A 20,597-nucleotide genomic window follows, 5' to 3' on the forward strand; every position below is an offset into this window, starting at 1 on the left:
AGCTCCTGCTCGAGGCTCTGCCCCGAGAGAGAACACCCTGAACTGCTAAAAAGGGTCCTGAGTCCCCTAAAAAGGGTCCTGAGTCTCCCAAAAAGGGTCCTGAGTCTCCCAAAAAGGGTCCCGAGTCTCCCAAAAAGGGTCCTGAGTCTCCCAAAAAGGGTCCTGAGTCCCCTAAAAAGGGTCCTGAGTCCCCCAAAAAGGGTCCTGAGTCTCCCAAAAAGGGTCCTGAGTCTCCCAAAAAGGGTCCTGAGTCCCCTAAAAAGGGTCCTGAGTCCCCCAAAAAGGGTCCTGAGTCTCCCAAAAAGGGTCCTGAGTCTCCCAGAAAGGGTCCTGAGTCTCCCAAAAAGGGTCCTGAGTCCCCCAAAAAGGGTCCTGAGTCCCCCAAAAAGGGTCCTGAGCCCCCATGCCTGGGTGTTTGCTGGCCCTGTGCTCTGCCACCAGGACAGAGCAGTGCAAAGAGGCAAGTTTGGGATGGTTGCTTAGTTCCAAAACAGAAGAAGAGGCCCAGACAACCCTCTTTATCCCCCCCTCTCTTTTCATGTGCTCTCAGAAAACAGAAGAAACACTTCGTACCTCACATGGACAATTGTCCCCTCACCCATCTCTGGGAAGGAGGGGAGCCAGGACTCTGGAATTCAGCTGCCCTGGAGCTGCCCTGTGCCCAAACCAGATGGGAACCAGGGAGCTGGAACCCTGCCCAGCACCCCAGAGCCTGATCCCTTGGGAGCAGGAAGGTCCCTCAGGCAGAACCACACACCCCCTTCCAGGTAATTCCAAGGAAAACAGCAGCAGGCATGAAGTTTTCTGCATCAGGATCTTGAGCTGAGGCTGCTTTGTCACTTCCTGGGCGGCTCTGAGTGTGGTTTGGGTCATTTCAACACCTCAGCTGAACTGTCAGTTCACTTCTTGGTCAAAAGACAACTTAAAAAACCTGCTGTGTTTCCTGCAGTGCCTGAAGCACCTGATCAGCTCTGGGTTATCCCATAAAAGAGCTGGAGTCCTGCACACCTGGGAATCAGGGATGACCCTCTTCCAGCTCCCTTGGGGGAAAAGCACTGGTGACTTGAGGGCTTGTTTGCAGATGGGACCCAGACACCAAACCTGCACCATTCCAGTCCCAAAAATCCCCAGGAGATGGGGGTTTAACAGCAAACCACCCTGAGCTGGGACCAGCGGGTCTGACTGGTACAGGTGCTCCACTCACCTGATCTCCTTAAGTCCTTCCTTCTGGATAACCTGAAGGATCTCTTTATGGCTCATGGGTGTGTTGGGATACTTCTCCAGGACCTGGCAGGCAAAAGCAGATTGAGAGGAAGTCACTCGTTTGCATTTTGACTTTAATATTCAACCTACACTTAATGGTTTGGATTTCTCCAAGGGAAGGGACTGCTGACCCTCTCCCACCTCATGGCCACCCCCTGAAGGACACAGGGAGCAGAGGGACTCCAGAGAGCAGCTGAGGGACTTCAGTGCAATTCCCGAGTTTTATTTTGAATGTGCTGCCCCTAGACAGCACTCTGTGGAGAATCAAAGGCTCCACAGCACCGGGGCAGCTCCCCAACCACCAGCTTTCCCACCCTGGAATGCTTCAGGAACTCTGAGATACCTCAGACCCAACACTCCCAAAAACCCCAAATCCTTGAGCCCGAAACTGCTGCTCAGTTTGGCTGAAAGGATCAAAGAAGCTGAAGGAAAGGGGGGGGTTTGACACTGTTGGGAACTCTCTGCACACAGGTCAGCCTTCAAAGTCCATAAATGTGGTCCACGGAAATGTAAACTGCCAAACACATCCCCACCCCTCCCCAGCCCAGCTCTCCTCCCTTCCGAGGGCACTGAGATGCAAAAGTAGGATTGAAAGAGTGGCCAGAGAGATGTCTGAGGCTTCTGAAGGAAGATGCCAGTTACCACACGTCATTTGGATATTTTAGGCAGTCATTTGTGCTGGGGGATGGGCAGGAAATGCCTCGTTTCCTTCTTAGTCATCAGCTTTTGACCCGAGCCCGGCACAGCAACCCCCAGTCCTGGCTTGGGGCTTCCACCAGACCCAAACCACAGGAGCCTGCAGTGCCCACCCTGACAGTGCCAACCCTGACAGTGCCCACCCTGACAGTGCCCACCCTGGCAGTGCCCACCCTGGCAGTGCCAACCCTGACAAGTGCCCAGCCTGACAGTGCCAACCCTGACAGTGCCCACCCTGGCAGTGCCCACCCTGGCAGTGCCCACCCTGGTAGTGCCAATCCTGACAGTGCCCACCCTGACAGTGCCCACCCTGACAGTGCCAACCCTGACAGTGCCCACCCTGACAGTGCCAACCCTGGCAGTGTCCACCCTGGCAGTGCCCACCCTGACAGTGCCCACCCTGGCAGTGCCCACCCTGGCAGTGCCAACCCTGACAGTGCCCACCCTGACAGTGCCCACCCTGGTAGTGCCAATCCTGACAGTGCCCACCCTGACAGTGCCCACCCTGACAGTGTCCACCCTGACAGTGCCAACCCTGACAAGTGCCCACCCTGACAAGTGCCCACCCTGACAGTGCCCACCCTGACAGTGCCCACCCTGGTAGTGCCAATCCTGACAGTGCCCACCCTGACAGTGCCCACCCTGACAGTGCCAACCCTGACAGTGCCCACCCTGACAGTGCCCACCCTGACAGTGCCAACCCTGACAGTGCCCACCCTGGCAGTGCCCACCCTGGCAGTGCCCACCCTGGCAGTGCCCACCCTGACAGTGCCCACCCTGGCAGTGCCCACCCTGACAGTGCCCACCCTGACAGTGCCAACCCTGACAGTGCCCACCCTGACAGTGCCAACCCTGACAAGTGCCCACCCTGACAAGTGCCCAGCCTGACAGTGCCCACCCTGGCAGTGCCCACCCTGACAGTGCCCACCCTGACAGTGCCAACCCTGACAGTGCCCACCCTGGCAGTGCCCACCCTGACAGTGCCCACCCTGACAGTGCCCACCCTGGCAGTGCCAACCCTGACAGTGCCCACCCTGGCAGTGCCAACCCTGACAGTGCCCACCCTGACAGTGCCCACCCTGACAGTGACTCTGCAGGAGGAAACCAACAGTTTCAGTTCCTCTGTTCAGCAGCTGTGCAGGACCCAGGGCTCCTCCTGAACCCCTGCACCTCCTTCCCTCTGGGAACACCCCGTTATCCCCACAAGGGTTCTGCTCTCCTGGAAAGGACTTGGCTTGGGCTGCAGCCTCTCCCTGCTCAGAGAACAAAACCCCCTGCATTTGGCTGCATCTGGAAGCTCTGGAAGCTCCAGGTGATGGCCCCATCCTGGTAAATCTCTTGTTAAGTGGTGTTAAAGCCTGACTTTCAGAGGATCAGACAATCCCAAAATGGTTCAGGTGGGAAGGGAGCTCAAAGATCACCCAGCTCCACTCCCTGCCGTGGGCAGGGACACCTTCCACCAGCCCAGGAGCTCAGTCTGAAAGCTTCTTCTGCACCAAGTGAGGGCAAGAAATGAGGTTTATCTCCATTTCCATCTGCAGTGTCACCTTCCCACTGCAGGCAGCAAAGCCAGGAGAGAAAGGAGGCAGTGCTGGGAGTGCATCCCCAGGGAGCCTGGGGGCACTGCCCACTGCTCACACACAAACCCAACCGGGCATTCTTCTCCCTGGGCACTGTGCTCTCCTCACTTTCACCACCTGGACCTGCTCCTGACAGGCCCCATCTCGCAGCAACCCCTCAGCTCATTAACTCCTCACCACCACGGTGCCAATTAACGCTGAGCTGGACCAAGGACTCTCACCAGCGAGTGCAGGGAGCAAGAAAAGCTTTCCCAATTCTATAGAAAAGCTTTCCCAATTCTATCCCTGCCTGCCCCCAGGATGCCCCCAGGCACCTCTCCCGGGTAACCTGCCCCCACCTCTTCCTCCCACAGGCCTTTTCCCCGGAGCTGAGCTCAGCAGGACGAGCTTGGCCTCCTGCCACCCCTGCCCTGCTCCCTGCCCACGGTGCTGGGCCGCCCTCAGGTCACCCCGGAACATCAACCAGCTCTGCTGGGTTCCTCTGCTGCACAGGAGACATTCCTGGAGTCACAGAATTATTTAGCTTGGAAGACACCCCTGAGATCACCGAGCACAACCACCCCCAGCAGTGCCAAGGCCACCACTGACCCACGGCCTCAAGTGCCACCCTGGCTTTGCCAACTCAGCATCCAAGTGTCTCGTGTTCAGCAACCACCAGCACAGGGGAAACCCATCAAAAAGGCCCCTATGGCTCCCCAGGACCAGGAATAATCTGCACCCTCCTGATAAGAGTCATCCTGTGCTCTTCAAGAAACTTATTGAATGTTAACTGGTTGGCTGGACAGAGCAGTTCACACCTCCAGCTGCACCAAGAGCTGGCTCCTGCCACACAGGCTGAGCCAGGGGAACCAGGAGTGAGGATTGAAGGGACTCTTAAAAAAACCAGATACACTGAAGTACCTCCTCCTCTCCCTTCTGCCCTGTAATCCCCTATCAGAGCTTTCATTTTTAGTTGCTGTGTGTAGATAAATAAGAACTCCTGTCTGCCAGAGGGCTGGGTTTGAGGGGCACTGGAGGATTGAGAGTGAGGGTTTATGAAGGACCTTTCTGCTGGGCTGAGCCCAGAGAACAAACCAGCAAGTGCCACCACTGGGTCCTGGGACCCTTCATTCCCTGGGCAGAGCTGGGAATGCTGACAAGTGTCAGCCCAATGCAGGGGAAGCCAAGTGCTTGGGATGGGGTCACTGATGCTCAGATCACACCCCCTCAGGGGGGGAAACAGTCCACTTGGCTCCTTAGTGACAAAAAAACATTAATCATGGAATGGTTTGGGTTGGGAGGGACCTTAAAGATCATCTCATTCCAACCTGTCTCGTTCCAGTCCTGTTTTCTAGTTCCAGGGATCATCAGAAGAAATGATGTTTCCTAATTTTACACCTCGGTTGGGCTCGGTGGCCTTAAAGGGCTTTTCCAACCTCAGCAAACCTGTGGTTCATCTCTTCTGTGTTATGGTTCTGCTGAAGATGTTTGTGTGAATCAGCTGATACTGGTGTCAATATCATGTAAATGGGAGAGTGTCAAAAGTTAAACCCAACCACGCTCTAACCAGGACTGCCAGGACTCTGTGTGATCCTGGAGGGCTCCTCCAGCTGAAATGGTTCTGTGACCCTGGGAAATGTGTCTTGGGCTGCTGTACCTGCAGACAGTGGGACATCTACCCCCTCTGCTCCCCAGTGAGTGGAAATCACTGCTCACACAGAGCTCCCTCTCTGGTCCAACAGAGCTAAAACTGCCACGAGAAAATGCATTTCCAGGCTGCCCACTCCTGGGTTTTGTTCCTTTCCTCGGCCCTTTGTCAGAGGAGGAGGTGAGAACCCACAGGAAGATCCTCTGGAAGCAGGAGAGCAGGCCAAGGGCTGGGACTGGATGGATGGACTGAGGGCTGAGTGAGAACAGGTCAGGAAGGAAGTGGTGAGAACCTCAGCTCTGACACCTCAGTGCTCAGGCAGCAGCTCTGCCAGGGCAGGGCTGGGACCTGGAGGTGGAGCTGGAACCTGCAGGGCCAGGCTGAGCTGGGGAGGGATTTCCACACACCCTACTCCACCTGAGTTCTTCCTAAAAAACACACAGGCTAAAGTCATGGCTCCTTACACCCCACATTTTCCTACTGCTTCTCACTAGGAAAAGGAAAGTTACTCTTCCTACAGAGCTTAAAAAGACCCTGCACTGAACCCCCTCATGCCAGGAAAAGGTGGGAATTCACTGAGCCACCACTGCTCTTCCCCTTCCCAACTCCACCTGCCCCATGGAACAAAGCTCTGGGCAGTGGAGATCTCCACCCAGGACACTGGATCACTGGGATGGTCACCAAAGCTCTGCTCTCCCAGTGATTCCATACACACACAGGGATCCCATATGGGGACTCCATACACACACAGGGATCCCATATGGGGACTCCATACACACACAGGGATCCCATATGGGGATTCCATACACACACAGGGATCCCATATGGGGATTCCACACACACACAGGGATCCCATATGGGGATTCCACACACACACAGGGATCCCATATGGGGACTCCATACACACACAGGGATCCCATATGGGGACTCCACACACACACAGGGATCCCATATGGGGATTCCACACACACAGGGATCCCATATGGGGATTCCACACACACAGGGATCCCATATGGGGATTCCATACACACACAGGGATCCCATATGGGGATTTCATACACACACAGGGATCCCATATGGGGACTCCATACACACACAGGGATCCCATATGGGGACTCCATACACACACAGGGATCCCATATGGGGATTCCATACACACACAGGGATCCCATATGGGGACTCCACACACACACAGGGATCCCATATGGGGATTCCATACACACACAGGGATCCCATATGGGGACTCCATACACACACAGGGATCCCATATGGGGATTCCACACACACACAGGGATCCCATATGGGGACTCCATACACACACAGGGATCCCATATGGGGATTCCATACACACACAGGGATCCCATATGGGGACTCCATACACACACAGGGATCCCATATGGGGATTCCATACACACACAGGGATCCCATATGGGGACTCCATACACACACAGGGATCCCATATGGGGACTCCATACACACACAGGGATCCCATATGGGGACTCCATACACACACAGGGATCCCATATGGGGATAACACACACACAGGGATCCCATATGGGGACTCCATACACACACAGGGATCCCATATGGGGATTCCACAGACACACAGGGATCCCATATGGGGATTCCACACACACACAGGGATCCCATATGGGGATTCCACACACACACAGGGATCCCATATGGGGACTCCATACACACACAGGGATCCCATATGGGGATTCCATACCCACAGTGATCCAAACAGCACTGGGGGTGCCCCAGCAGTGCCCAGCACAGGGACAGGCACTGCCCTGGGCCTGTGGCCACACCATTTTTGACACAAATTGAACACCAGGAACGGGCTCCTTCCAGATCCAACACCAGGGCCTCGGGAAACTCAGCCACTGCCAAACAAAACCCAACGTTCAGTGCTGATTCCTGGGCCAGGAGGGATGGATGGAATGACAGGGAACACGGTGCCTCTGCCCCAGGGAACAAATCCCCCCCACACACTCCCTGGACAGAGGTTCCTGGCTCCCCAAGAGCTGCAGAGCAGCCCCAGGACACCACAACAGCCACACTCCTGGGAGGGCTGCACTGAACCATCCGTGAAAGGGGGGCTGAGACCCTCAGTGAGGGAGGCAAAACCAGAGCAGCCCTCCCTCAGACCTGCCCAGCACAGACCATGAAACCCTCAGTGAGGGAGGCAAAAGCAGAGCTGCCCTTCCCCAGAGCTGCCCAGCACAAACCACCTCTCCCTGGGACACAGGGCCAGGTTGGTTCAGAGCTCAGCCCCTGCCAGCAGCAGGAGTTGGCTGCACTGTTCCAATCAAGCTCTGAGTGATCCAAGGCCTGCCCACGTAAATCCAGCAGTGCACCACGCCAGGATTCCAAGGGAAGGAGGAGAAAAGCCTCCTGGAAACTCGTGTTTGAAGTGGCTGGGGTTTGTTTGTGTTTGTTTGGAACAGGGATCAGCCCATCAGGGTTTAATCCCCAGGTTCTCCAAGGCTGGCTGTGAAGGAGCACCTCAGCCCATTAATGCTTTCAGAGAGCCTTTGGAGAAGGGCACTTTGGAATTCCTGCTGCTGGTTGTTCCCTCGTGCAAAGGAGGGTTTAAAACTGGGCGACCTGATGGTGCAAACACAGCCACTGCTCGCACTCCTTCCTGGAAACAGCATTTAAACTTCCCAAATCCAGGAATCCACAGCAGCCTGAGGAGTTCCTGCCTCAGTCCCCGCATGCTCTGCAGAGAGACAGCAAAACCTGATCATCTGGTTCCACCTCCTCCTCCTCACATCCAGCAGGGACCTCGGAGCTCCCGGCCATCCATCCCCCTCCAGGAGGAGAATTCCAGCTGAGCTCCAGACACCAGCGAGAGCTGCAAATCCCCTTCCAGTGGGAAACCATTCCCTGTGCAACGCAAACCCTGGAGAGGGAAGTGGGTCAGCTGTAAAAAACCCAGGGAGAATGTGAAATTCCTGCTCGGTCAGACCCCCTGGAGCAGCCATGGGAACACCAGGAACAGGGGCAGGAACAGCAGGAACAGGGGCAGGGACAACAGGGACAACAGGAACAGCAGCAGGGACAACATGGGATGAAGGGCTTGACCCAGATTGCAGTATCTGCTCCACTCATCCAATTAGCCAAATGCTGCCCGGGGCTTTAGCCAGAAAACCAGGTCAGGAAGGAATGGGCAATTCCAGGTGCCACCAAACACCAGGGAATGCTGTCACTTCACACCATCCCTGAGGGGGTTGAGCAGCAGCCTGGAGAGGTGACACCCCCCAGCCACGTTTCCTGGAGGAGGGCACGGAGCACTGCAGGCTGTGCTGCCACAGCAGTGCCAGGGATGCTCAGGAACTGCTGGTTCCACTGCTGGAGAGGTGGGGCAGGACTGGCACACGGGGTGGAGGCTGTGCCCCACACTCAGCACAGGCAGGAACCAAACTGAAAATCCCAGACTGGTTTGGGTTGGAAGGATCCCTAAAGCTCAGCTCATCCCACCCTTGCCATGGGCAGGGACACCTCCCACCAGCCCAGGGTGCTCCAAACCCCATCCAGCCTGGCCTTGGACAATTCCAGGGATCCAGGGGCAGCCACAGCTTCTCTGGGAATTCAATCCCAGCCCCTCCCCACCCTCCCAGCCAAGGATTCCTTCCCAATCTCCCATCTAAACCTACCCTCTAAATTGCCCATATCTGTGATGTTTCATCTCAATGACACGTCCAAGAGGACACTGAAGTGCTGCTTCAAACCAACCTCATCTGGATTAACGGAGAACTTGCCCAACCAAAAGACAACGTGACCACTCCACAGACTACACTGGGCTCCCACTGACTTCCAAAACTCCCACCCAGACGCTCGACAAGCTCATCTTCAAGTGGAGAATAAAGTTTCTTGGAACCACAGAGTGTCACGAGTTGGAACAGACCCCCAAGAACCGAGTCCAACTCACAAGTTTGAAAGAAGCTCAGCAAAGCTGTGGGATGTTTTTGTACACCCAGCTGTCAGGCCCTAAGCTCTCTGTAAGTATTAGTGGCAATAAAATTAATATGGGAGTTCCAGCCCTGCAGCAGCACCTCCATTCTCAGTGCCAGGTGAGCAGGCAGCTGGCTCGGGGCTGGGACAAGTCCCTGGTTCCCAGCAGGGAAATCATGGAGAGCACACAGGAGAGCACACAGGGGAGGGCTCAGAGTCCCACAGCCTGCACAGCAGCCCCACAGAGAAGTCCCCAAAACAAGCAGTGCTCAGCCAGCCCAGGGGCAGAGCCAACTCCTGCTCGGGTCAGGCAGGGACACGGGAGCAGCTCCCAGGGTCCGTGCAGGAGAGCACAGGCACATCCACACCAACCCGGAGCTGCTGAACCCAGACAGGGGCTTGGCTTCACTCAGGGCAGAGAAACGTTGGACTCCAGTGTCCCCATGTCCCAGCAAAGCCCCACACTCCTGCTGGGAGGTGGTCCCACAGCTCTGGCACGGCTCCTCCCTCCAGGCTGCAGGGCCACGTGCCCCAGCCCGGTGGTAAACAGGGTCAGGGATCTGATCCCAGCTAAAAATAGCAGCACCTTTCCTTTCAGTCAAGGGGGAAAAAAAAGTTTTAGGATGGAGTTTGCCAAGCAGCCTCACACACTCGAGGGTGCTGGAGGAGAGGCCAGAGTAAGGGCAGTACTGGCACAGAATCCCGGGATCACTGGGGTGGGAAAAGCCCTCCCAGCCCATGGATCCCCCCTGTGCCCCATCCCCACCTTGTCCCCAGCCCAGAGCACTGAGTGCCACAGCCAGGCCTTCCTGGTAAGTTCAGGATGACCCCAACCCTCAGGGCCAACTGGAGCCACTGGGTTTCCACAGCCCAGTGACCCTGGAGGGCACAGGCAGCTCTCTGGGAGGACACTGCTCTTACACATTCCTTCCCCTCCAGCAGAGAAGAAACCTGGACACCCATCCCTCCCTTTTAGGGCTGGAAAACACGGAACTGTGCCCAGCTCTAGGGGAGACACTGGGTCAGAGATGGACAGGGAGCCCCAGTACCCCGAAACAACACAAGAAATGGCACCTGAAGCACATTTGCTGCTTGTTTGTAGAGACCCCAAATAAAACCAGTTGGTTTCTGAGCTGCTCATTTATTTACAGCTCGAAAGCTTTAAGAGAAAAAAACAAATAACTTTGCAGAACTCCCATTTGCACAGTGAGAGCTGGAGGTGGCAGAAGGAAGGGAAGGGAACCCCCTGCAAACCCTTTCAGCACAGGGAGACGGGGAAAAGCAACACCCTGAGCGTGTCTCACGTGGCATTCCAAGATGTGAGCCCGGCACTGAGAACAGCCAGGGCACTGCTGGGCCTAAAGGGGGGGTTCCAGGCTGTTAATTCACCAGATGTCCCAAAGCAGGAGGTCAAACACAAAGACACAGGTGGTGGATGGAGCTGCCTTTCCAGTCAGACATTGATTTGGAATTATTTGGATGGGAAGGGGCCTTAAATCCCATCCCATTCCACCCCCTGCCATGGGCAGGGACACCTCCCACCAGCCCAGGTTGATCCAAGCCCTGTCCAGGCTGGCCTGGGACACTTCCAGGGATCCAGGGGCAGCCACACCCTATTCCATGGGCTGGACAGGGACACACCCTAATCCATGGGGCACAGGGGACACACCCTATTCTATAGGGCAGAGGGACACACCCTATCCCATGGGGCACAGAGGACACACCCTATTCTATAGGGCAGAGGGACACACCCTATTCCATGGGGCACAGGGGACACACCCTATTCTATAGGGCAGAGGGACACACCCTATCCCATGGGGCACAGGGGACACACCCTATTCTATAGGGCAGAGGGACACACCCTATCCCATGGGCTGGGTAGGGACACACCCTAATCCATGGGGCACAGGGGACACACCCTATTCTATAGGGCACAGGCACACACCCTATTCCATGGGGCACAGGGGACACACCCTATTCCATGGGGCACAGGGACCCATCCTATTCCATGGGCTGGGCAGGGCAGGAGCCCACAGGAGCTCATGCTCCAGCTCCCACTTGCAGCCCCCTGACCCCACCCAGGGGAAGCATCCCCTGACAGGTTTGTTAAGAGCCAGGGCCTGTTTAAAACACTCCATTTGGGAAGCTCCTGTCATTATCTAACAGGATTCTGCTTCTTCCTTAGGAGAGCCAGAACTTTACCACAGAATGAGCTGACATTTCAGCACCTCAGGGACACCCAGCTCCAAACCATCCAGAGGGTCACCTCCCCTCTCAGGGATCAAAGCACAGCCACAGCAGGAGCATCAAACACCTTCCACAGCAACACCCTGCAGGGGAACAGGATCCAAAGCCAGGGAGCAGCACAGGACACGCCGGGGAGGGACAACAAACCCCACCACCCACAGACAGGGACCTAAACCAGCAAGCCCTGAAAATCCCACAGTCCCAGGAGAGCTGGGCTTGGAAGGACCCTCTGGAAACCATCCTGTCCAAGCCCCTGCCCAGGCAGGGTCACCTGGAGCAGGTGGGGTTGGGATGTCTCCAGAGGGGGAGACTCCACGCCCTCCCTGGGCAGCTGTTCCAGGCTCTGCCCCCTCCATGGAAAGAAGTTCTGCCTCATGGTGAGGTGGAACTTGCTGTGCTTTAGCTCATGGCCATTGCTCCTCGTCCTGTCCCTGGGCACCACCGACCAGAGCCTGGGACCATCCTCAGACACCCCCTGGAGATATTTGTGTGCACTGATGGGATCCACTCTCAGCCTTCTCTGGACTAACCAGGCCCAGCTCCCCCAGTCTCTCCTCATCAGAGAGAGATGCTCCAGACCCCAAATCATCTCTGTGGCCTCTGCTGGACCCTGTCCAGGATCTCCTTGTCTGCCCTGAGCTGTGGAGCCCAGAACTGAGCACAGAGCACGTTTGTGCCTCACGTGCCAGGACACACAGGGGAGATGGGAAACGGGCTCTGCTGATCCCAGGGGATGCTCCACGGGCACAGAGCAGGCACTGAGCTCAGGAAAAGCTTCTGCAAGCCAGCAGGGACCATGTTCACTGCTGCTTCTTGTAAGAGCTTTGAGAGCAAAGTCAAATTACCCCACATGAGACGCAGGAACGAAAAGAACACAAATTGCAGGACTTGCTGGAAAAAAGCAATAGGACCATTTTTACCAAGTGATCTTAGGGAATCAATTTTGAATTGGGAACCCAGTGAAACACCAGGAACTCGTGCACTCAGGCTCCTGCAGGGCCAGCAGCTATCAGAAGAAAACACAGTGCCCAGTATCCATGAAGGCCCTGAGAAGGGCTCCAGGAGAACACTCTTTCCAGGAAGGAATTCCTCCTCGTGTCCAACCTGACCCTGGCACAGCCTGGGGCCTTTTCCTCTTGCCCTGTCCCTGGTTCCCTGAGAGGAGAGGCTTGGAGCAAGCTGGTGCAAGGGGGTGTCCCTGCTCCTGGCAGGGGGTGGGACTGGGTGACCTCTAAGGTGCCTCCCAACCCAACCCACTCCCAGGATCCTGAGCAGGGTTTCAGAGCATCCACAGAATGTCAGCAGTGGGGGTGATTATCCCATTCCCACATTTTATGTGAAAGGCTGTTCATTATCAGTGAAAGAGCTTTCCCCACGTCCCACTGAGGCTGCAGTGCAGACCTCTGAGAAGGTCCCACAGCTGGTTACAGCAGAGATGTTTGAGAGACGCCACAGGAATTGGACTGGAACTAGTCCTGGCTGCTCTTGGCCCTCTATTTTTACTGCTCCCAGCAGAACCACAGGAGCAGAACACCTCACAGTGACAGGAAAACAAAACCAGATCTCAAGCACCTGCCTCTGGTGTGTTGAACACTCACTTTGGGAAGGGCTGCACGGGCAGAGCTGAGCCCAGAGCCACAGGCTGAGCCTCCCTGGGCACTGGGGTGTCTGGGCAGCAACACCATCTGCATCCCTGCATCTGCACTCCTGCAGATCCCCTGGGGCACAGAAACACAGCCTGGGGCACAGGAGGGTCCACATAAAGGACTGGGATTTCCCCCTTCCTGCAGGAAAAGCTGTGTGAGACCCAGAATCCACCACAGCTCATAAATGCTGATTGTGCCACTTCTCTCACACACCAGGCAAGAGCTGCTGGGGCACAGTGACCAGGTTCCCTCACAGCCCCCTCTGGTGCAGAGGGTGCAATCAGGTGATCTTTAGGGTCCCTTCCAAGCCCTTCTGGGATTCCATACCCAGGAAACACAACTGGCTTTTGTGCTCCACCATCCTCACCTGGAAAAGCCTTGCACAGAGATGCTCAGGCCAGATTGGAGCTGACTGGAGGGGAGACACAACTTGGGAAAAGCCTTTGGAGGCCCCTGCAGTGCCAGAGAGGAGCTCACTGAGGTCAGAACCTCCAAACCCTTCAGAGCCAAAACTATTAATGGAAGCAACTGAGCAAAGGTAGAGATCTGGGGTAGAACTAGTTATCTAAACTCCATTGATTGTTTTAAATAAGGACAGAAACTCTTCTTGTCAGGGTGGGGAGGCCCTGGCACAGGCTGCCCAGAGAAGCTGTGGCTGCCCCTGGATCCCTGGGAGTGTCCAAGGCCAGGTTGGATGGGGTTTGGAGCAACCTGGGCTGGTGGGAGGTGTCCCTGCCCATGGCAGGGGTGGCACTGGATGAGCACTAAGGTCTCTTCCAACCCAAATCAGTTCCCCATGGAGCACAGATAAGACGTGTGAGGTCCTTCCCCAGCCCTGAGCTCCTCTCCTGGAGCACAGCACAAGGAGCACAGCTGCCCAAACCTCTGGCTGGGATCCTGCTGGGAGTGGCACTCCCGGGCAGGGTGGGGCACTGGGGATTCCCCTCCTGGCACCTTCCTGCTGGGCTCTCCCAGCCCTGCCCCACCCTGCTCTGCAGCAGGGAAACAACACTCCAGCATTTTTCCAGCTGCACTGGTGCCTCAGGACAGGGGGGACCCACTGCCCCCCCAAGCCAAGAGCCAGCCCCTCGGGCAGCTCTGGAAATCGGGTGTACTGCTGATAACAACCAACTGAACCCAGCCCAGCACTGACAGCCAAGTCTGTCCATCAGCTCCACAAACAGCCTCACCCAGCTCCAGCCAGAGCGAGCTCACCTGCACCTCCACAGCTGCAACCTGGGGGTTTTGATGCCTTCAACAGGTTAAAATTCCCAGTGGGAGAACACAGGCCTCGACTTGGAAGTCAGCATTTGAAATGGCAGGGCAATAATTGGATTATTGTGACTGGAAGAAGGATTTTGTAGTCTGCTGGTTTGCTCCAACCATTAGAGGGGATTACACTTCCACCTCCTGCATTCCAAATTCTGCTTCCACACAGGAGCCCACGTTTAAAGCCTCCATGTGTCTGTTAGAGATGTCCAAGGTGAGCTTAAAGCAACTCTGAGCCCACTAGAAGCTCCAGGACCTAGAAGGTCAGATCTCAGAGGCCACCACCCGAGGCCAAAGCAGAGCTCTCACCTGCAGAGCAATTGCTGACTTCACAGGGAACCCACAGAGTCAGGGGATGATTGAGGTGGGAAAAAACTTCTGAGACCACAGAGCCCACCCTGTGCCTGATGCCCACCTTGTCCCCAGCCCAGAGCACTGAGTGCCACAGCCAGGCCTTCCTGGGACACCTCCAGGGCTGGGCACTCCAAACCTCCCTGGGCAGCCCCTGCCAGGGCCTGACCACCCTTTCCAGCAGGAAATTCCTCCTCCTGTCCCACCTGAGCCTCCCCTGGCACAGCCTGAGGCCGTTCCCTCTCCTCCTGTCCCTTGTTCCCTGGGAGCAGAGCCCGACCCCCCCCGGCTCCCCCCTCCTGTCAGGTCCCCCCTGAGCCTCCTTTGCTCCAGGCTGAGCCCCCCCAGCTCCCTCAGCCCCTCCTGCTGCTCCAGCCCCTTCCCAGCTCCCTTCCCTTCCCTGCCCACACTCCAGCCCCTCCCTGTGACTCCTGTTTGAGGTCCCAGAGCTGCCCCAGCACTGGAGGTGCCCCAGCAGTGCCAGCACAGGAATCCTGAAGGAACAATTCAGAAAAACGCAGGAAAAACACATCCAAGGGCTGTGGCTGCTCCGAGATGTGCAGGAGTGAGGAGTGAAGGAGCTGCAGCTCTCTGTTAACACGTGATGGGGTTTGTGCCAGCTTGGGCTCAGTCCTGGGCAGCCACGAGTCCCTTTCCCTGGAAGTGCTGCCAAGGTGTTTCCCTGGCCAGCAGACACGTCGCTGGGCCACGTGGTTTGGTCCCCAGGGCAGTGGCCACCAACTGCCCTTCCCTGTCCTGCAGAAACCTCTGCAAAAGCACTTAACAGACAGCACAGACAGACCTGCAGCACTGCTCCACGTCCCCCCTGCACACAGCTCCTGTGCCTGGACACAGACCCAGGGCAGGGAAGGAGCTGTGATAACACTCAGGGGATTAAAGCAACAAAAAAAAGCACCATCAAAAAAAACCAACACAGCAACAAACAATCCCTTCCAGAAAAAAAAAAAATCCAGGAAGCCTTCCCCAGGCTTCAGCCACCAGCTCATGCCACAAACTGGGATTAATCATTTAATCTCCTGCAGCACCACCTCATTCAACACCTCGTTGAGGAGGGACAGGCCCATTCCCAGGTTCTCCAGGAAGAACCTGCTGTGCTCCACCCCAGACTCCAGACCTTTCCCTGGAGCAACCAGGAAGGACATCGACCCACTGGAGAGAGTCCAGAGGAGGCCCCAGAGATGCTGCCAGGGCTGGAGCCCCTCTGCTCTGGAGCCAGGCTGGGAGAGCTGGGGGTGCTCAGCTGGGGAAGGGAAGGATCCAGGGAGACCTTGGAGCCCCTTGCAGAGCCTAAAGGGGCTCCAGGAGAGCTGGAGAGGGACTGGGGACAAGGCATGGAGGGACAGGACATAGGGAATGGCTTCCACTGCCAGAGGGCAGGGAGAGAGGGGAGATTGGGAAGGAATTGTTGGCTGGGAGGGTGGGGAGGCCCTGGCACAGGTTGCCCAGAGAAGCTGTGGCTGCCCCATCCCTGGAATTGTCCAAGGCTGGACGGGGCTTGGAGCAACCTGAGCCAGTGGAAGGTGTCCCTGCCCATGGCAGGGGTGGCACAGGATGGGATTTAAGGCCCCTTCCCACCCAGCCCATTCCATGACTCCATGGCCAGCCCTCTGAGGCCCTGGTGACACGAAGCACTGTGCTCAGACACCCTGTGCAGTTCAGTTCCACCACACCCTGCTGCTCTGCCAGAGCTCCCCAGGAGCACACAGGGGGCTGGCAGAGCCTCCAGCTCGGGGCTCACAGACCCCCACAAGCTCTGCCTGGGTCTGCAGCCCCCTGGAACCTCCCCAGGTTTTCAGGTCGGTGTGTGTGGGTGAGACAACACTCTCAGCTGCTTGCAGACAACTCCCACAATTTGGATCCTTCCACCCTCTCTCCTGAGTCCACCTCAACAGGGAAATGTACAGATGGAGAAGAGAAGGATCCAGGGAGACCTGAGAGCCTCCTCCAGGGCCTAAAGGGGCTCCAGGAGAGCTGGAGAGGGACTGGGGACAAGGGATGGAGGGACAGGACACAGGGAATGGCTTCCCACTGCCAGAGGGCAGGGAGAGATGGGAGATTGGGAAGGGATTCTTGGCTGGGAGGGTGGGGAGGGGCTGGCACATGTTGCCCAGAGAAGCTGTGGCTGCCCCTGGATCCCTGGAAGTGTCCCAAGGACAGGTTGGAGGGGGCTTGGAGCACCCTGGGCTGGTGGGAGGTGTCCCTGCCCATGGCAGGATGAGCTTTAAGGTTCCTTCCCACCCAATCCACTCTGGGATTCTAAAGCCCATGGCTGCAGCAGCTCCCCCTCACATCAAACATTCCAGGTGCTGTTCCTGGCTGACCCTGGAGCACTCCCAGAGCCCATCCCCTGCCTGCACTCCCAGCCCTGGCAGCCGTGCAGCGGGAGCAGGAAACCCTTTTGTCGGGTCACACACGGGGACTTCCCGTGGAACACAAACAACAAACGGCTTCCGTATGGGCCCAGGCAGCGCCCACTTCCCTGCCTGCCACCACCCCGGGGAGAGGGAACAGAGCAACCCTTTGGGCTGGAAGGGACTTAAAGCTCCTCCAGTCCCACCCCTGCCATGGGCAGGGACACCTCCCACCAGCCCAGGGTGCTCCAAGCCCCCTCCAACCTGGCCTGGGACACCTCCAGGGATCCAGGGGCAGCCACAGCTTCTCTGGGAATTCAATCCCAGCCCCTCCCCACCCTCACAGCCAACAATCCCTTCCCAGTCTCCCCTCTCTCCCTGCCCTCTGGCACTGGGAAGCCATTCCCTGTGTCCTGTCCCTCCAGGCCTTGTCCCCAGTCCCTCTCCAGCTCTCCTGGAGCCCCTTTAGGCTCTGCAAGGGGCTCCAAGGTCTCCCTGGATCCTTCCCTTCCCCAGCTGAGCACCCCCAGCTCTCCCAGCCTGGCTCCAGAGCAGAGGGGCTCCAGCCCTGGCAGCATCTCTGGGGCCTCCTCTGGACTCTCTGCAGCAGCTCCACGTCCTTGTGCTGCTGTTGCCCAGGGCTGGAGGCAGCTCTGCAGGGGGGTCTCAGCTGAGGGGGCACAGGGGCAGATCCCCCCCGCCCTGCTGCCCATGCTGTGGGAATGCAGCAGGATAACACATCCCAAATCAGGCTAAATCCAGTCCTAAGGAATCCTGGCTCTCCCTGGGTTAACAGGCAGCACTCACAGAGCTCTGCTGAACTCTGGGCTGCCACAGCCCCTGTCTGAGCTCAGCCCCAGCTGGGCACAGCACAGGCATCCCCCTGGCACAGGTCTGGCTGCAGGATCACCAGCTGAGCCTGGACACCAGTGGCTGGTCCAGCTCAAGAACTGGCACAGGCTGGGCTGCCAGGGGCACCTGAAACCTGTGCCCTGCTCTCCTCAGCTTCTGTGCTGTGTACTCTGTGCACCATGAGCTCCTCACCTCATCCAGGGTGGGCTGTCTGAGCTGCAGGGACAGCCAGCCCCTGTCCCAGCAGAGCCACCAGTCCCCAGCCCTCTGCAGCTGCACTTTGAGCGAGCCAGGAAATGAGAAGAACCTTGTTTATCAACAGTGACTTCCTGCCCACACAGGGACCTTCCCTCCCCTCAGCCTGCCCTGCTGCCCCACACAACAGCCCCACACCCCCCAGAACAACATCCACAGCCGGGGTCCCCCTGAACCCCCTCATCCACACCCCTCCCCAGATCTCCCCAGCAGACAGTAAGGCCACACTTCTGTGCTTTATCTTGTTTCCAGCTAATACTGAGCTGCTCCAAGGGACCAAGCAAATTGAGAAGACTACCTTGGTGTTCTCCCCTCCCCACATTCCCACCATCTCCCCAGCACTGGAGGACACTCACCCCAAGCTCCTGGCTGGGAAGACTGAACTGGCACGAGAACAGATGATCAGTTAATTATAAAAACCAATGGGTTTTTTTTTGCAGGTTTGGCTGCATTAACCACCTGCAAGCAGCAGTGGGGAGGTGACAGCAGAGGAGGAGGTGGAGGGGGGACAGAACTGCACCAGAACATCCAGCTGGGATGGCCTGAGGCTGCTGCTCAGGGCTCTGGGCACAGTGACAAGGAGGGGCTTCTCCAACCTGGAGGATCCTGTGAGGAGCAGGGCTCCAGGAAAACACAGAGCCCCAGGCCCTTCCCCTGCAGCCTTTTGGGGTCACCCCAGCCCAGGGCCAGCTCGGAGCTCAGACACAAACTGGGAGGTTTCCCAAGCCTGAGGACAGTTCCATGTCACCTCCCAAAAGCAGAAGCACAGGATATCTGGAAGCTGCCACATTTCTCAGTGTGGTTTTATAACTTTCCCTACAAACCCCGGGCAGCAGCAGAGAGCCCAGCCCAGGCACACAGGCGAAGGCAGGAACCAAAAGCCACGATTCCAACCCAAAAAACCGCAGGGGAACTTATGGAATACTGGAGCTGGAGTTTGACCAGAGCAGTTTTAACATTCCTGCTGAGCACACCAACAGAAACATCTGCCAGGGCTGAGGTTTTGGCAGGGGTTTACTCATCTTTTCCTGCTTTTGTCTGCCCCTGTCCTGACTGGGCAACGTGGAACCTGCAGTTCTGAGGCCTCAGTGCAGCCTCTGGCTAAAGACCTGTTTGAGCTCTCCCAGAATCCACTTAAGGGCTCAGAGGATGGACAGCAGGGCACAGGGGCTGGAAAAAGATCTGGTCCCACCTCTATACCCTCCACTGGACGTTCTTCCACTGTTCTTTCAAAACAAACAGGTACAAATTATACCCAAAAGCACACAGAGAGAAACACCAAAGTGTTTGCCTGTGGGACAGTATCTTATTTCTTAAAATCTCCAACTGCATCCCACCTCCTGAAAGCAGAGCAGCTACTCTGACGCCTCCCAAGCTGCAAACACAAGGTCCAAACGCGTTTATTTATTAAAATACCCCTTGCAAGTCTCAGCCGCAGGTTTCTATTTACATTTGCTTCCCAGCCAGACTTTTCAAGTCCTGTTTGAACAGATCCCTCTTCCAGAGAGGTTCGCGGAGCTCCAGCTCCTCCCCCTCTCCAGGAGGGGGCTTTGCCCCCGCGGGGATCTTCGCTGGGCTTTCGCAGCTCCAGCCCAGCTCCCGCAGGTCGCGTCGCTGCGGTTCCCTCTCTCATCCCCGTCCCGCTCCTCAACTTCCCTTTTCTCTTCCCCGCCCTGTAACGCGCCCGTCCCACACAGGGACTACCCCCGAGATCAGCCTGGACACGGGACGGCAAAAAAAACACCGTCGGGATGGGAAACCGGGCGATAAAAACTCTCCTTTCGGGGTTTGCGACTCCGCCTGACCCGGGGCGACTCCGCAGCTCCTACGGCACGCGAGCCACCGACACGCTGCAAACACTTAAAAAAACCCACCCCTGTGCGTGTCACTTGTGCGCGGATGCGACTTAAACCCTCGCTCACCACCGCAAATCCAGGCGGCAGTCCCTCCCCCACGGCGCTTCCCAGGGAAATTCCTGCCGGGAAGCATTAAGCAACTGGAGAACAGGTCAAAATAAAAAAAAAAAACAAAACCCTGCCTATGCGAGCGCGGGCGGCGGAGCGGAGCCCCGGGGGCAGGCCCCGTGGCCCCGGAGGCCGAGGCCGCCCCTCCACCCGCCCCTTCCCCCCGAGCCCCGCCGGGAGCGCCCCGGCCCGCCCCGCGGCCTCCGACCCGCCCCGCGGCCCCCCCCGCGCACCGTCCGGGCGGCCTCTGCCCAGGTCCTGCCCTTCTTCCTGCGGCCCTTCTCCCTCATGTCGGACGCGGCGGGGCTCGGGGTGCTGCGGGGTCGTTGCCGCCGGCGGGAGCGCGGCGGGGGCCGGGGCGGCCCCTCAAACGCGGGGAGCGCCGAGCGCGGCCCCTGCGCCCGCCAGCGCCGCCATGTTGGCTCGGGCTGCGCACGGGCCGCGGTCATGTGACCCCGCCCGCCGGCCCCGCCCACAGCGCGCGGGGGGCGGGGGGACAAGCCACGCCCACCCCC

At 57.5% G+C, this 20,597-nt stretch overlaps 1 protein-coding gene across 2 annotated transcripts in view; it reads right to left on the minus strand.

Moving 5' to 3' along the window:
- The window catches only part of ASXL2 (ASXL transcriptional regulator 2), a 69,904-nt gene extending 49,414 nt beyond the window's left edge, over nucleotides 1–20,490 (minus strand). The window contains exons 1-2 of one of the 2 annotated variants that reach the window (XM_032683450.1): nucleotides 20,316–20,490; nucleotides 1,205–1,287 (exon numbers count right to left, since the gene is read on the minus strand). In XM_032683450.1, the coding sequence (XP_032539341.1) occupies nucleotides 1,205–1,287; nucleotides 20,316–20,372 (140 nt within the window). In that variant the 5' untranslated portion in view covers nucleotides 20,373–20,490. The remainder of the gene's footprint in view (nucleotides 1–1,204; nucleotides 1,288–20,315) is intronic. The other variant, XM_032683449.1, reaches the window with a different exon arrangement.
- Between the last annotated feature and the right edge of the window lie 107 nt (nucleotides 20,491–20,597).

The sequence above is a fragment of the Chiroxiphia lanceolata genome, chromosome 3 (assembly GCF_009829145.1).
Source record: "Chiroxiphia lanceolata isolate bChiLan1 chromosome 3, bChiLan1.pri, whole genome shotgun sequence".
In the NCBI taxonomy this organism is placed as follows: Eukaryota; Metazoa; Chordata; class Aves; order Passeriformes; family Pipridae; genus Chiroxiphia; species Chiroxiphia lanceolata.